At 38.2% G+C, this 15,078-nt stretch overlaps 1 protein-coding gene across 1 annotated transcript in view; it reads left to right on the top strand.

The window, feature by feature from the left end:
• SMCHD1 (structural maintenance of chromosomes flexible hinge domain containing 1) overlaps positions 1–15,078 on the top strand; it is a 147,431-nt gene that overhangs the window by 2,817 nt on the left and 129,536 nt on the right. The window contains exons 2-4 of the mRNA XM_019014179.4: positions 7,647–7,722; positions 8,363–8,524; positions 14,734–14,816. Coding sequence (XP_018869724.1) covers positions 7,647–7,722; positions 8,363–8,524; positions 14,734–14,816 — 321 coding nt within the window. The remainder of the gene's footprint in view (positions 1–7,646; positions 7,723–8,362; positions 8,525–14,733; positions 14,817–15,078) is intronic.

The raw sequence follows: 15,078 nt of genomic DNA, 5'->3' as shown, positions 1-15,078 counted from the left end.
GCTGTAGGGAACAGATGTATTTATTCCTTCCTTCAATATTTCAACTGGAAAACCAAGGAAAATATTTCTTTTAACTAATTCTGTTCCTCCTTCCTCCCACTTTATCCTGCTAGAAAACGTTTTAAATTTAGTTAGAAATGAGAGGGACCAACTAGTAAGAAAAAAGAAGGCTGAGAAGGCTAACTTTTTTGTTGTTAGACTTCTTTTAAGCATTATTAGATTATGCCTCGGATCCCATAACTTTGTCTCCATTACGTACTCGAAGAACTGAATTAAGTCAGTGAATTAATAATCTGAGATTACATGGTCAACAAGCAGTGAAACGGATTGGAATTTAGGTCAATTTGATTCCAAAGCTTATATATACATATATATGTGTGTGTATATATATGTATATGTATATATATACGTATATATGTATATGTATATATACGTATATATGTATATGTACATATATACGTATATATGTATATGTATATATATACGTATATATGTATATGTATACATATATACGTATATGTATATATACACGTGTATATGTATATATATACACGTATATATGTATATGTATATATATACACGTATATATACACATATACATGTATACACATATAGACATATATACACATATATACATATATACACACATATATACACATACATATACACACACATATATATATATATTTTTTAAACTACTCCACACTATTTATTAGAACCATCACTTTTGTCCTTAGGGGAAGAGACAAAATAATATACTAAAGTTTTTGTTAAAATGTAAATTAAACCAATAAATGTTTGTAGTGTCAGGCAGTATTATGGGTGATCCTAAACTGTTACTTATTTATTTTTTTTTTTGAGACGGAGTCTCGCTCTGTTGCCCGGGCTGGAGTGCAGTGGTGCCATCTTGGCTTACTGCAACCTCTGCCACCCAGGTTCAAGTGATTCTCCTGCCTCCGCCTCTTGAGTAGCTGGGATTACAGGTGCCTGCCACCACGCATGGCTAGTTTTTATACTTTTAGTAGAGATGGGGTTTTGCCATGTTGGCCAGGCTGATCTTGAACTCCTGATCTCAGGTGGTCCACCTGCCTTGGCCTCCCAAAGTGCTGGGAATACAGGCATGAGCCACCACGCCCAGCTCTAAATTGTTATTTGAATAAAGTTCACCTCATGGACAAGGAGAGGGAAGAAATGGAAAGGGCAAATCTGCAAGAAGCCCTTAGACCTCTGATAAGCAGCTGTTGACTCACCTGAGCCCTTGTGGCCTTGCAGAATCAACGATTAGAAGATGACTCATTTGGTTAGTTCTAAAATATGCCCAGATATTAAGTCCCATGTGTGCATATCCCCCCACCACCAATTTGAAGAAATTGTCTACATTTTCCTTTGTGTGGCTCCAATGTTTTTTGTTGTGCGGCTATTCTAGGTGTTTTGTATTTTAATATAAGATTTGCTCATCAATTTCTACAATAAACTTGAGATTTTGAAAAAAAAAAAAGCAGAAAACAATGGCTTAGCAAGTGCCATAGTAAGGTAACGAAATATAATGGAGCCACATTAAAAGCTGACTAGTTTGCAGAGTTTCAGAGCAGTGCTAATTAAGCTGTGTGCTTTCTGACTAATCCATGGATGAAAATTACCTGTTGTTCAGAGATAGTGAAAGAAAATAATTTAAAAAATAAAATTAACTGATCATTTTGGTAGGTAATCATTTTATGCACTGCAAGTCAGTTAGTCCTTAAATATTTAAGAGAAGTTGGGGAGGGCATAGTGGCTTACACCTGTAATCCCAACACTTTGGGAGGCCAAGGCGGGCGGATCACCTGAGGTCAGGAGTTAGAGATCAGCCTGGCCAACATGGTGAAACCCCATCTCTACTAAAAATACAAATATTAGCTGGATCTGGTGGCGGGTGCCTGTAATCCCAGCTACTCGAGAGGCTGAGGCAGGGAGAATTACTTGAACCCGGGAGTCGGAAGTTGCAGCGAGCTGAGAACGCACCGCTGCACTCTAGCCTGGGTGGCACAGCGAGACTGTCTCAAAAAACAAACAATAATAAAATAAAATCCTTAGAAAAATTGTGAATTCAAGAAATAATTTTTATAGATGAAGCAGGGAAAACAAAAAGATAGTTTATGTGTCTTAATTAAATAATAATAAATTTATAGATTAAAAATCCATGGTTTTTTTTTTTTTTTTTTTTTTTTGAAATGGGAGTTTCACTCTTGTCACCCAGGCTGGAGTGCAGTGGCGCAATCTTGGCTCACTGCAACCTCCGCCTCCCAAGTTCAAGCGATTCTCCTGCTTCAGCCTTCCAAATAGCTGGGATTACAGGCACCAGCCGTCATGCCCGGCTAATTTTTGTATTTTTAGTAGAGATGGGATTTTACCATGTTGGCCAGGGTGGTCTGCAACTCCTGACCTCAGGTGATCTACCCACCTCGGCCTCCCAAAGTGCTGGGATTACAGGCATGCGCCACCATGCCCCCTGAAAAATCCATGGATATTTAATCTGGATGAAAAATCCATGGATATTTCATATGGATTTTTGATGTGGATTAAAAACCATGGATTTTTAATATGGATTAATTTTAAAGTTTATTGCAGCACTATTTACAATAGTAAAGACATGGGACCAACACAAATGCCTATTGATGATCAACTGGATAAAGATAATGTGGCACATATACACCATGGAATACTATGCAGCCATAAAAAAGAATGAGATCATGTCCTTTGCAGGGACATGGATGAAGCTGGAAGCCATCATTCTCAGCAAACTAACACAGGAACAGAAAACCAAACACTGCATGTTCTCACTCATAAGTGGGAGTTGAACAATGAGAACACATGAACATAGGGCGGGGAACATCACACACAGGGACCTGTTGTAGGGTAAGAGGCAAGGAGAGGGAGAGAATTAGGACAAATACCTAATGCATGTGGGGCTTAAATCCTAGATGACAGGTTGATAGGTGTGGCAAACCACCATGGCACATGTATATTTATGTAACAAACCTGCATGTTCTGCACAGGTATCCAGGAACTTAAAAAAAAAAAGATAGTTTGTGTGTCTTAATTGAATAATAGTAGATTTATAGATTAAAAATCTATGGGTTTTTAATATGGATTAAAAATCTGTGGGTTTTTAATATGGATTAGAAATCTGTGGGTTTTTAATATGGATTAGAAATCTATGGGTTTTTAATATGGATTTGGATTTTTAATATGGATTAGAAATCTGTGGGTTTTTAATATGGATTAGAAATCTATGGGTTTTTAATATGGATTTGGATTTTTAATATGAATTAGAAATCTGTGGGTTTTTAATATGGATTAAACATCTGTGAGTTTTTAATATGGATTAAACATCTGTGGGTTTTTAATATGGATTAAACATCTGTGGGTTTTTAATATGGATTAAACATCTGTGGGTTTTTAATATGGGTTAAAAATCAAAAGAAAATGAACTGTTTGCTCCAGTGCAGGAAAATACAGGCAATACTGGATACAATTAGATGGTCAGGAACGATAACCCAGTTGCCATTGTTTGAAGAAGAGAATAAGGTGCTAGCATTCCTATCCGTAGATAATTTGACAGCTGGGAAATAGGGGGAGTCTTCTATGTAGTTAGTGAAGGCTAAATGAACTATTATATGCAATTATTGTAGAAGAGTACTCAAAAAATCTGTAAAAAATAAAAAATAATAGACTTATGTGGGATTATGTGGAATAATTAGATATGTTTAGGTGAACATAGATCTTAAAAAAATCATTTGCACATAGTTTTTCACTAACTACAAGATGCATAATTACATGATTTAACAAGTGGGACATTGGCCAGGCCTGGTGGCTCACGCCTCTAATCCCAGCACTTTGGGAGGCCAAGGCAGGGAGATCATCTGAGGTCAGGAGTTTGAGACCAGCTGGCCAACGTGGTGAAACTCTGTCTCTACTAAAAATGCAAAAATTAGCCAGGTGTGGTGGCGCACGCCTGTAGTCCCAGCTGCTTGGGAGGCAGAGGCAGGAGAATGGTGTGAACCTGGGAGGCGGAGCTTGCAGTGAGCTGAGATCGCGCCATTGCACTCCAGCCTGCGCAACAGAGCAAGACTCTGTCTCAACAACAATAACAACAAAAAACGAAACAAAAAAAAAAAATTGGGACATCATAGAAATAAAAAAGTAGTAATGAATTAAAAAATACACGACTGTCATGGTTATATGAAACCTAATAAAAATCTGTAAGGTCATTTTTGTCTCTGTTAAACAAATAGAATCTTCCCAGTCAGTTTATGTTCATGGCTTTATTTCTCTAGGGTGGAATTGCATGGAATATGAGTATCTTTTAAGTTTACTAAAGTATGCCAAATTAATTACTTTCTTTATGTTTGACTTTTTTTCAGTCATATCAGCAGTGTGTAAGGTACCTATTTCTCTGTACAGATGCCTACACTTGATGGGCTCAGAATTTAACATTTTTGCCTACCTGATGAGAATAAGTTATATTAATTTCTCTGATAACTAGTGATGTTGATCTTTTTATGTTGTCTGGTCTTTTTCTTTATGACTTGTGCTATTTGCATCTTTTGAGACAGGGTCTCACTCAAAAGTCACCCAAGCTAGAGTGCGGTAGTGTGTGATCACGGCTCACTGCAGCCTCGGCTTCCCAGGCTCAGGGGATCCTCCAACCTCAGCCTCTTGAGTGGTTGTGACTACACGTGTGCACCACCATGCCCAGCTATTTTTTTTTTTTTTCCATTTTTTGTAGAGATGGGGTTTTACCACATTGCCCAGGCTGGTCTTGAACTCCAGAGCTCAAGCAATCCGCCCACCTTGGCCTCCCAGAGTGAGTGCTGGGATTACAGCTGTGAACCACTGTGCCTGGCCCACTGTTTGTACCTTTTCAGAAATCCCTTTATGCTCACTCAAAATTATTTCCCTATGTGTTCTTTTACAATTTTGGGCTAATGTACAACTGCTTTAATTCTCCTGGAATTTATTTTTGTCTAAGTTAAGGTGTGGATTTTATCTGTTTCCATGTTGAGACAACTAGTTGTCTTAATATCATTCATTGGATAGTTTATTCTTTCCCCACCAATTTGTAATGTCACCTCTCTTGTTTGCTGGGCTCTGCATCCATATATGTGTGGACCTGTCTAAGGGCCCTCTATTCTCTTCCACTGGTCTATTCCAGGAATTTTTTTTTTTTTTTTTTTTTTTTAAGACGGAGTCTCGCTCTGTCACCCAGGCTGGAGTGCAGTGGCGCGATCTCAGCTCACTGCCAGCTCCGCCTCCCGGGTTCACGCCATTCTCCTGCCTCAGCCTCCCGAGTAGCTGGGACTACAGGTGCCCACCATCACGCCTGGCTAATTTTTTGTATTTTTAGTAGAGACGGAGTTTCACCGTGTTAGCCAGGATGGTCTCGATCTCCTGCCCTCGTGATCCACCCTCCTCCGCCTCCCAAAGTGCTGGGATTACAGGCTTGAGCCACCGCGCCCGGCCTATTCCAGGATATTTTAAAGTAGAAATTTTCTTATGAAAAGCTTCAGACACATACAAAGAGAGAATCATGTTATGAACCCCAGTGTACTCATCCAGATTCAAGTTAACAGGAATTTACCACACTAGGATCATTTTTGTCTTTGTAATGTATTTAAGGCATATTCTAGGTCTTAGGTCATTTCACCCCATATACTTCAGCATGAATATGTATTATCAAACCATTAAAATAAAGCATTTTTAATATTGTCTAATGTCCCTGTCCATATTGAGTTCTCTGAATGTTTAAAAGTATCTTTTTATAGTTGGTTTGTTTAAATCAGGATCTGACATAGTCCTCACATTAAACTTGTTTTTTTGTGTTTCCTAATTATTTTCAATTTAAAGCATTTGAGCAAATTCCTGCTCCCCCAGTCTCTTTAGTTTTCCTGCAGTTGACCTCTTGAAGAAATCAACTAGGTCTTTAATATTCCACATTATGGATTTGTTTGTGCTCTTTTTTGGTGTTACTTAATTTGTTTTATCTCCATATGTATTCTGTAAACTAAAAGTTAGCTTTAAAGGCTTGATTTGATTTAGGTTCAACTTCTTTGGGGTCAGGAGGCAAAGAATGCTTTGTAGGTAGTACTGATACTTCATATGGCATTACACTGGAAGGCACATGATGTGTGGGTGTTTCACCCACTCATAGCAATGCTAACATTAAAATCTTGGGATTCACGTGATTTCAGCAGGATTCCTCCATAAGGAAGTTTTGATCTGACTTGCCATTCCTCCTGTGTTTATTAGCTGGAATTCTTTAAGGAACAACTTTGCCTCATCAGCCAGAGGTATTTTGGTTATCCTGAAGTACCATTGATACAAGAAAAGCAGTGTAAATAATTTGTTCTTTCCCTTTAATTTGTCAGTGTTCAGAGTAAGAAGTTGGTGCCCTAGCTCATCCCAGTGGTGAGCAATAATGGTTTTTATTAATATCATTTTTGAAGATTTGAGTATCACTAGTCTAGATTTTTTAGTTGTTTTCAATAAGAATGTTAATCTTTAGACTAGTCCGTTACTACTCGAAACAGAAGCCTTTTCTCTTAACTATATATTGCTGTATTGTTTCATTTTAGACAGAGCATGTATGTTTTAATTCTAATGTAAATGAAAATGTTAACCACTTTTCTAATTCTGATTTTTTGATTAATGTGATTTTACAGTTCATGTGTTCATTGGTCATTTGTATTTTCTCCTTTTCATTTTTTTGTGTTTTTACTTTTTCTCTTTGTTGATCCTTGTCAACCTTTTGTTTCTTGTTGCAATTTCCCTCTCATTTTTTTTTTTTCTTTGAGACGGAGTCTCATTCTGTTGCTCAGGCTGGAGTGCAGTGGCGTGATCTTGGCTCACTGCAACCTCCGCCTCCCCAGTTCAAGTGATTCTCCTGCCTTGGCCTCCTGAGTAGCTGGGATTACAGGTGTGCACCACCACACCTGGCTAATTTTTGTATTTTTAGTAGAGACAGGGTTTCACCATGTTGGTCGGGCTGGTCTCGAACTCCTGACCTTGTGATCTGACGGCCTCAGCCTCCCAAAGTGCTGGGGTGACAGGCATGAGCTACCATGCCTGGCCAGTTTCCCTCTAATTTATAATTTGCTTTAATTTTTAAAGTTATTCGTTTGAATGGACCTGTATGTCTTACAAAGCATGGCTGTTCTTCCCTCCGTGCTATAAAATGCTAACTTCTGTTTTCTTCTATTTTGTTTTTGCATACTTAAATATCTAGTCTATATGAACATGAGTTATGTTAAAGCTTTATTCCAAATAAGTTGATAACTTGTACGTTGGTATGAAATACTATGTCTTGTCTGGGTGGGTCCTGCCGATGATGTTAAAATGCTTTTAAAACGTTCCACCTAGTCACTAGTGTTCCTAGGTTGCTTATGGTAGCAGAAAAAATGACCGTGTTAAGTAAGTAATTTGTATAGATTTATGCACTATTAATTATGCAAAGGCAAAATTTAGATATACTGGGTTTTGTATTTCCTAGATAAGTGTAGTGATTACAGAATTATTATGTACTATCAATATTTTCATGTTTTTATAAATTTGAATAATACATTTATTTCCTTTGTGTAATAAGTGATTTTATTTCTTATTTTGGATAGACACTTGGCATTTCACCTGAAGAAAAATTTGTTATTACAACAACAAGTAGGAAAGAAATTACCTGTGATAATTTTGGTAGGTAAACAGTGTTACTAAGTTCATGCTTTTATATTTAATAAGGTCTAGTACATGATATAGCAATAACTTTTATTCTATGCATCTAAATCTGTTGATGATTTTTGTTAATTTGTTGGGATGAGGGAGGAAACTGGCTATATGTGCATAGTTTGCACAGAGGTTATATTTTTCAAGCTTGATTATAGAAAAATAGTTGATATCAGTTATGGCTACAGAAGATGATTCTGCCTAGCACAAATCTTCTGAAGCTAATTTTGCTAACCAACTTGGATTATTCCATTATCTTTTTTTAACCTAATTAGTTTTCCAAGACCTACTGGTTTTTCATGCCTGATTCCATCTGAATTTAACCATTCTCCATTCATGTTGACACTACGCTATTTTACATTCTCGTCTGATTTCCTGTGATAGTTTATTTAACTGATTAAGAATTGAGTGTTTCACATGAATGGAAGGAAGTATTTGTGCTTGTTTCATTAATATCCTTAACATGACTTTGCTTACAGGTAGATGATTGGGGGTTTTTCTTTACCATCATTAAAGATATTTCATAGATAGAATTTGTATATTCACAATTACAAGTTCATTGAGTTTCTGATGCTGACCTAGCACTTATGATTTTCACTCTTGATTACAGATGAAACGGTTAAAGATGGAGTCACCTTATACCTGCTACAGTCTGTCAATCAGTTACTACTGACAGCTACGAAAGAACGAATTGACTTCTTACCTCACTATGACACACTGGTTAAAAGTGGCATGTATGAATATTATGCCAGTGAAGGACAAAATCCTTTGCGTAAGTATCCCATTCATACTAATTTTGATAAACTATTACCTGCCTTTATCCCCTGATTACGTATCCCATTCCTTCACTTTTTATAAATCTTATTACACTTTATTAGAAGACCACTCATTTTCTTTCTTCCTCAAATTCATCACGGTATTATTATGTCTTCTACCTGTGTCATCTTCAGTGAAAAAAAACTCTCCTTTAAAGCTAACCTACTAGTAGAACTTTTCTTTTCAACTCATAAGGGGTGTTGTACCTATACAGCTTTCCATCGCCTATATACTCTCTTCTCCTGATTTCCTGGCCTCCCATAGACCTTTCCCAATTAAGAAAATACTTGTTTTACTTTGCAAATACATATAGCTAGGTTGCATAAGTAAGAAGTTTGTGTTCATATTTCCATGTCTTTATCATTTCTTTCTACCTTTACTACTTGCTAGTTTCTGTCCTTTCTCTGGACCATTTGCTAGTGATCTTTACAAATCAATTAGTTTACTGAATCCTCTCTTTCAGGACTTGCCAAAGTGTCTAATACTACTTACATGTTCGTCGTAAACTTTTGTATTAAAATTATTTTTTTCTCATTATATGTGTATTCTTGTTTGCAGGAAATTAGAAAACATAGATAAGCAAATAGAACATAAAGAATATCTCTACTACCCAGACATAACCACCACTAACACTTTGGTGTTTATCATTTCAGACCTTTTCATATTATTTGATTTTTAATGGTTTTATATGGTGCATACTTCTTTAACCTACATTTTGTTTAAAAATAAAGTGAACATCTTTTAATATATATGTCTCCGTATATTTTGATAATATTTAGGTAATATAATTTATTTGAACAGTATTCTTTTTCTTTTTTTTTTTTTTGAGACAGAGTCTCTCTCTATCACCCAGGCTGGAGTGCAGTGGTGTGATCTTGGCTCACTGCAACCTCTGCCTCCTAAGTTCAAGTGATTCTCCTGCCTCTGCCTCCCGAGTAGCTGGGATTACAGGCAGGCACCACCACGCCTGGCTAATTTTTGTATTTTTAGTAGAGACGGAGTTTCACCATGTTGACCAGGCTGGTCTTGAACTCCTGACCTCAAGTGATCCTCCCGCCTCAGCCTCCCAAAGTGCTGGGATTACAGGTATAAGCCACCATGCCCGGTCTGAACAGTGTTCTTCTATTAGACATTTAGGTTGTTTTTAATTGTGTTATGGTTACAAATGACTCTGAATGTTCTTGTGACTAAATCTGTGTGTGCTTTCTTTACATAACACTACCACTACTGTCATTACTATTGGCTACAGTGCCAGGCATTGTACCAAGTACTTATAAGCGTCGTCTCATTTACTCTTTAATCCCGTGTGGTAGCTAATGTTAGGAAATAATATAGGTAAAGATCCTGTTTTGCAGAATTAACTGGGGCTAAGAGATTTTAGGTAACTTGCCACACTACTAGTGAGTAGTGGAGCCAGCATTTAAACTTTAGGAGAGTGACTTCAGAGCTTGAATATATAACTAGTATATTTATTACCTCTCATGTTGTTCTTTTTGTACAAAAAAGCTCTTCTCCCATCTTAAAAACACTAAAGTCTTACTTCCTTCACTGGCTACTGCCTAAAATTTTTTGATCCTGTTTATAGCAAAACTCCTCCAGAGAGTTGAATGCATTCGCTATCAGCAGTCCTTCTCTTCCTCCCATTGTTTCTTACTCTGACCAGACGTTTTCGCCTACCACTCTACTGTACCCACGCTCTTATGGTCACCAACAACTAAATCCAGTGATCAATTTTTAATTTTCAGTTCTAATTTTTCTTGACGTGTTACTTGACATTGTTTTGTCACTTCTTCCTTTTTGATATACTTTTTTCACTTGACTTTCGAGGGTCCGTATTCTTGATTTTCTTCCTTTTTGCAGTGACGTGACCATAGCACACTGTAGCCTCAAACTCCTAAGCTTAAACAATCCCCCTGCCTCAGTCTCCTGAATGACTAGGACTACAAGTGCATACCACCATGCCCAGCTAATTTAAAAAAAAAAAAAATTGTAGCTGGATGCAGTAGCTCATACCTGTAATCCCAGCACTTTGAGAGTCTGAGGCAGGAAGATCACTTGAGACCAGGACTTTAGGACTGGCCTGGGGGACATAATATGACCCCATCTTTACAAAAAAATACAGGAATTATTTGGACATTTTGGTGCATGCCTTGCTTAGCTACTTGGGAGGCAGAGGCAGGGGGATTACTTGAGTGAGCCAAGGAATTCGAGGCTATAGTGAGCTATGACTGCACCCCTGCACTTCAGTCTGGGCAACAGAGTGAGACTCTCTCTCTAAAAAATAAAAATAAAAATAAAATTTTCTTTGTAGAGATGGAGTCTCACTATGTTGCCCAGGCTGGTCTTGAATTGCTGCCTTGGTCTCTCAAAGACCTGGGATTATAAGCACCTTGATTTTCTTCTTACCTCACTGCCTGCCCTTTCTTCTCTCCCCACCTTATGAATATTGAAGTGCCTTAGGGCTTAATTCTTGCCCTTTATGTTGTATCTTACTTCCTCGCTTGGTGATCAGGTCCTATCTCATGGTTCTAAATAACATCATTACGGAAGTGACTCTCACAAGGAAGAGGTAAGAAATGGTCATTTTTAGTTAAATATTGAAAATGGTGCCAGGTTTATCTCTTGAAGTCCAGTTTTATCCATCCAGCTGCCCATGTGGCATCTCCTCTAGGATGTCTAAAATGGGAACCCTCATCTGCTCACTGAATTTTATACCACACATAGTCCCCCTATCTGAATTGATTATTACTGTGTCCTTCCTGCTGCACAGGCCAAAAATCAAATTGATACTTGTATTTCTCATACCTCTCATACTTCTTAATCTGACAGAAAATCCTTTGGGTCCTATTCTCAATGTTTTATCTTAAAATGACCATTTCTCACCATTTCTGTTGCTACCACCTGGTCTGGAGGCACCATTGTATCACCCAGATTACACTAACTGGTAGTTACTGGTACCTGTCTTTTCATCCCTGTCCGTAAAAGGTTTGAGAAATTAGATTGTGTCACTCGCTGCTGAAAACACTCATGGCTCCCCATTTCACTAAGAGTAAACACCAAAGTCGTTACAGTTGCCTGCAGGGACTTACTAGCTCTGCTTTGTACTTCTCTGACTTTGTTTCTACTACCTTTCTTACTTTTTCACTCCCCTTCAGTGCCATCCATATTCTCAGCTTAGGGCCCTCTGCTTGGAATGCTTTTCCTCCAGTTAGCCCTGCACTCATTTCTTCACTTCCTCCAAGTCTTGGTTATCTGTTGTGTTCTCAACAAAACTTACTCTATTTAATTGCAACTGTATTCCTTCTGTGCCTTTACTGTTACTTGATTTCATTTCTCTGCTGTTTCTTTTTTCTCTATTGCACAAACCATCTTCTAACATGCTATAGAATTTATTTATTATGATTATATTTTCTTTCCCATATTCCTCCATTAGAATGTTAAATCCCTAAGAACAGAACCTTCATCTGCTTTATTCAGTTCCTAGAACAATGCCTGGCACATAGGTGCTTAAATATTTTAAAATTGAGTGAATCTGGCTGGGCTCACGCCTGTAATCCCAGCACTTTGGGAAGCCGCGGCGGGCAGATTACTTGAGGTCAGGAGTTGGAGACCATCCTGGCCAACATGGTGAAACCCCGTCTCTACTAAAAGTACAAAAATTGGCCAGGCGTGGAGGTGGGTGCCTGTAATTCCAACTACTTGAGAGGCTGAGGCAGGAGAATCGCTTGAACCTGGGAGGCAGAGCTTGTAGTGAGCTGAGATCATGCCACTGCCACTCCAGCCTGGGCACCAGAGGGAGACTGCATCTAAAAAAAAAAAAAAAAGAAAATTGAGTGAATCTTTTAATTCTTTTTTTTTTTTTTGAGATGGAGTTTGGCTTGTTGCCCAGGCTGGAGTGCAATGGCGTGATCTCGGCTCACCGCAACCTCCGCCTCCTGGGTTCAGGCAATTCCCCTGCCTCAGCCTCCCAAGTAGCTGGAATTAAAGGCATGCACCACCACACCTGGCTAATTTTGTATTTTTAGTACAGATGGGGTTTCTCCATGTTGGTCAGGCTGGTCTCAAACCCCTGACCTCAGGCGATCTGCCCGTCTTGACCTCCCAAAGTGCTGGGATTACAGGTGTGAGCCACTGCACCTGGCCCATGAATCTTTAATTATTTTCCTGGGGATAAATTGCTAAGTGTATAATTATAGAGTCAACGAAGTATTTTAAACTCTTAATGTAGTTTATGTTTCATATTGATCAGTTTTCATCATGCCATCATTATGAAATGATATGAAAACCATATCAGTTGAAACCATATCAGTTGAAAACCGTATCAGTTTTCATTCATACCATCATTATATGGATAAGCAGAAAACCCCAGTGTTTAAAATCTTGCCTTGATTTCTGTGACTTTACAGTACATTTCCGGGTCTTTCCCTACTTCTGGTTCTTTTTGACTCTGGTGGACATTTCTTCAAGTTATGTTGATCTTTTCTTTTCTTTTTTTTTTTTTTGAGACAGAGTCTCGCTCTGTCGCCCAGGCTGGAGTGCAGTGGCACTATCTCGGCTCACTGCAAGCTCTGCCTCCCGGGTTCACGCCATTCTCCTGCCTCAGTCTCCTGAGTAGCTGGGACTACAGGCGCCCACCAGCACGCCTGGCTAATTTTTTTGTATTTTTTTAGTAGAGACGGGGTTTCACCGTGTTAGCCAGGATGGTCTTGATCTTCTGACCTGAAGATCCGCCCGCCTCGGCCTCCCAAAGTGCTGGGATTACAGGCGTGAGCCACCGCGCCTGGCCTTGATCTTTTCTTTTTATACTTTCAGTAAACCGATCCAAGCCTTAACTGTTGTATCTGTGTGATGAAGCAAATTTCTTTTTCCCCTCTTCTTTTTCATCTAATCAGATTCTAAATTCTACTCATTTCTTTCTTCCAAATTTCTCTTTTAAGTTTCTTTTCCTGCCATTTCCTACAGTGTCCCTTCTTCATTTTCTGGAGTTATTACCTTAGCCAGACCCTTGTACATAATCTGATTTGTGGTAACTTCTTTGCAATTCGTTTATAAACATAGCTGTCCTTGGAGTGTTTAGGGTGAGTAGAAGTGCTTGCTGGAGTGCTACTTTGGTTTTTTTGTTTTTGTTTTTGAGATAGAGTCTTGCTCTGTTGCCCAGGCTGGAGTGCAGTGGTGCAATCTTGGCTCACTGCAACCTCTGCCTCCCAGGTTCAAGTGATTCTCCTGCCTCAGCCTCCCGAGTAGCTGGGATTATAGGCACCAGCTACCACGCCCAGCTATTTTTTTGTATTTTTAATAGAGATAGGGTTTCACTGTGTTGGCCAGGCTGGTCTCAAACTCCTGACCTCACGTCATCAGCCTGCCTCGGCCTCCCAAAGTGCTGGGATTACAGGCGCAAGCCACCACATCCAGCGTGAAGTGCTACTTTGGATTAATTACAGCTTTAGTTGGGTTACGCTTCCGCAGAATTAAGATATGTAAATTTGATATGTTCCCTTTCTTTTTACTAAAGGGATAAAAGCAGGAAATAGTGTGAATAGTGACCTTGAAGAAAGGAGAATATTAGTTAATGTTGAGCCAGTGATAAATTGAATGTCAGGTTGGTGATGTGGTAGTGAATCTATGGCAGTTCTGTGTCAGTTGAGCAGATGTATTCTGCCACTTGAAAAATTTGTTAGTCATAAGAATTCTATATCCAAATTAGCTTTCAAGAGACACTTATCTTGCAGATGAGCAGTATAGGAAATTTAAAAAAAAGACATTATCACTTTATATTTGCCCTCGTATTTCTAAATGTGCTTACTTTGGACTTGTGCTTGATGTAATTACATACTGCAGGCTATTTGATTTTATGGTTATGGTCTTCTGTTTGTCTCTTAATGTCTGTATGTCTGTCTTTAGATTATAAACTCCTTGAAGCCAGGAATCATGGCTGGCTGACTCATGCTGTATAGTGCCATACAAGTACTGATTGATGACTGCTTTTTTGATGCTGGTGGTGATTGGTGATGATGCCTTTATTATGTATTATATCATTAGGATCAGGATAATACTTTAATTCTAGGTCTTTGGCTTTAAGGTACTTGATAGTTTCTTCTTCTTTGAACTTTTATATAAAGTATGTGGGAGGGAAAAGTTAAGCAATGTTTTCTTAATCTCTTGCAGCATTTGCTCTTGCGGAATTAATTGACAATTCATTGTCTGCTACTTCTCGTAACATTGGGGTTAGAAGAATACAGATCAAATTGGTAAGGAAATAATACTGTAAAGCAATTTAACTTTTCCTTTTCTAAGAGTAATAAAAGTTTATTGGAGAAAATGAGAAAATAGAGATAAAACTAAAAGTAGAAATAATTGTCAGATATCTCTTCATCCATTGTTAAAATTTTTTCACGTTTTTTTCCTATGCATATATGTATACATGTATATGTACCTTTGGTTTTTTGTAATCTACTTTCCCTTAACAGTACATTGTTAACATGTGTCATATCATGGATGTTCTGCAATATA

Source organism: Gorilla gorilla, chromosome 17 (genome assembly GCF_029281585.2).
Source record: "Gorilla gorilla gorilla isolate KB3781 chromosome 17, NHGRI_mGorGor1-v2.1_pri, whole genome shotgun sequence".
Classification (NCBI taxonomy): Eukaryota; Metazoa; Chordata; class Mammalia; order Primates; family Hominidae; genus Gorilla; species Gorilla gorilla.
This window is presented reverse-complemented; position numbering and strand designations above follow the sequence as displayed.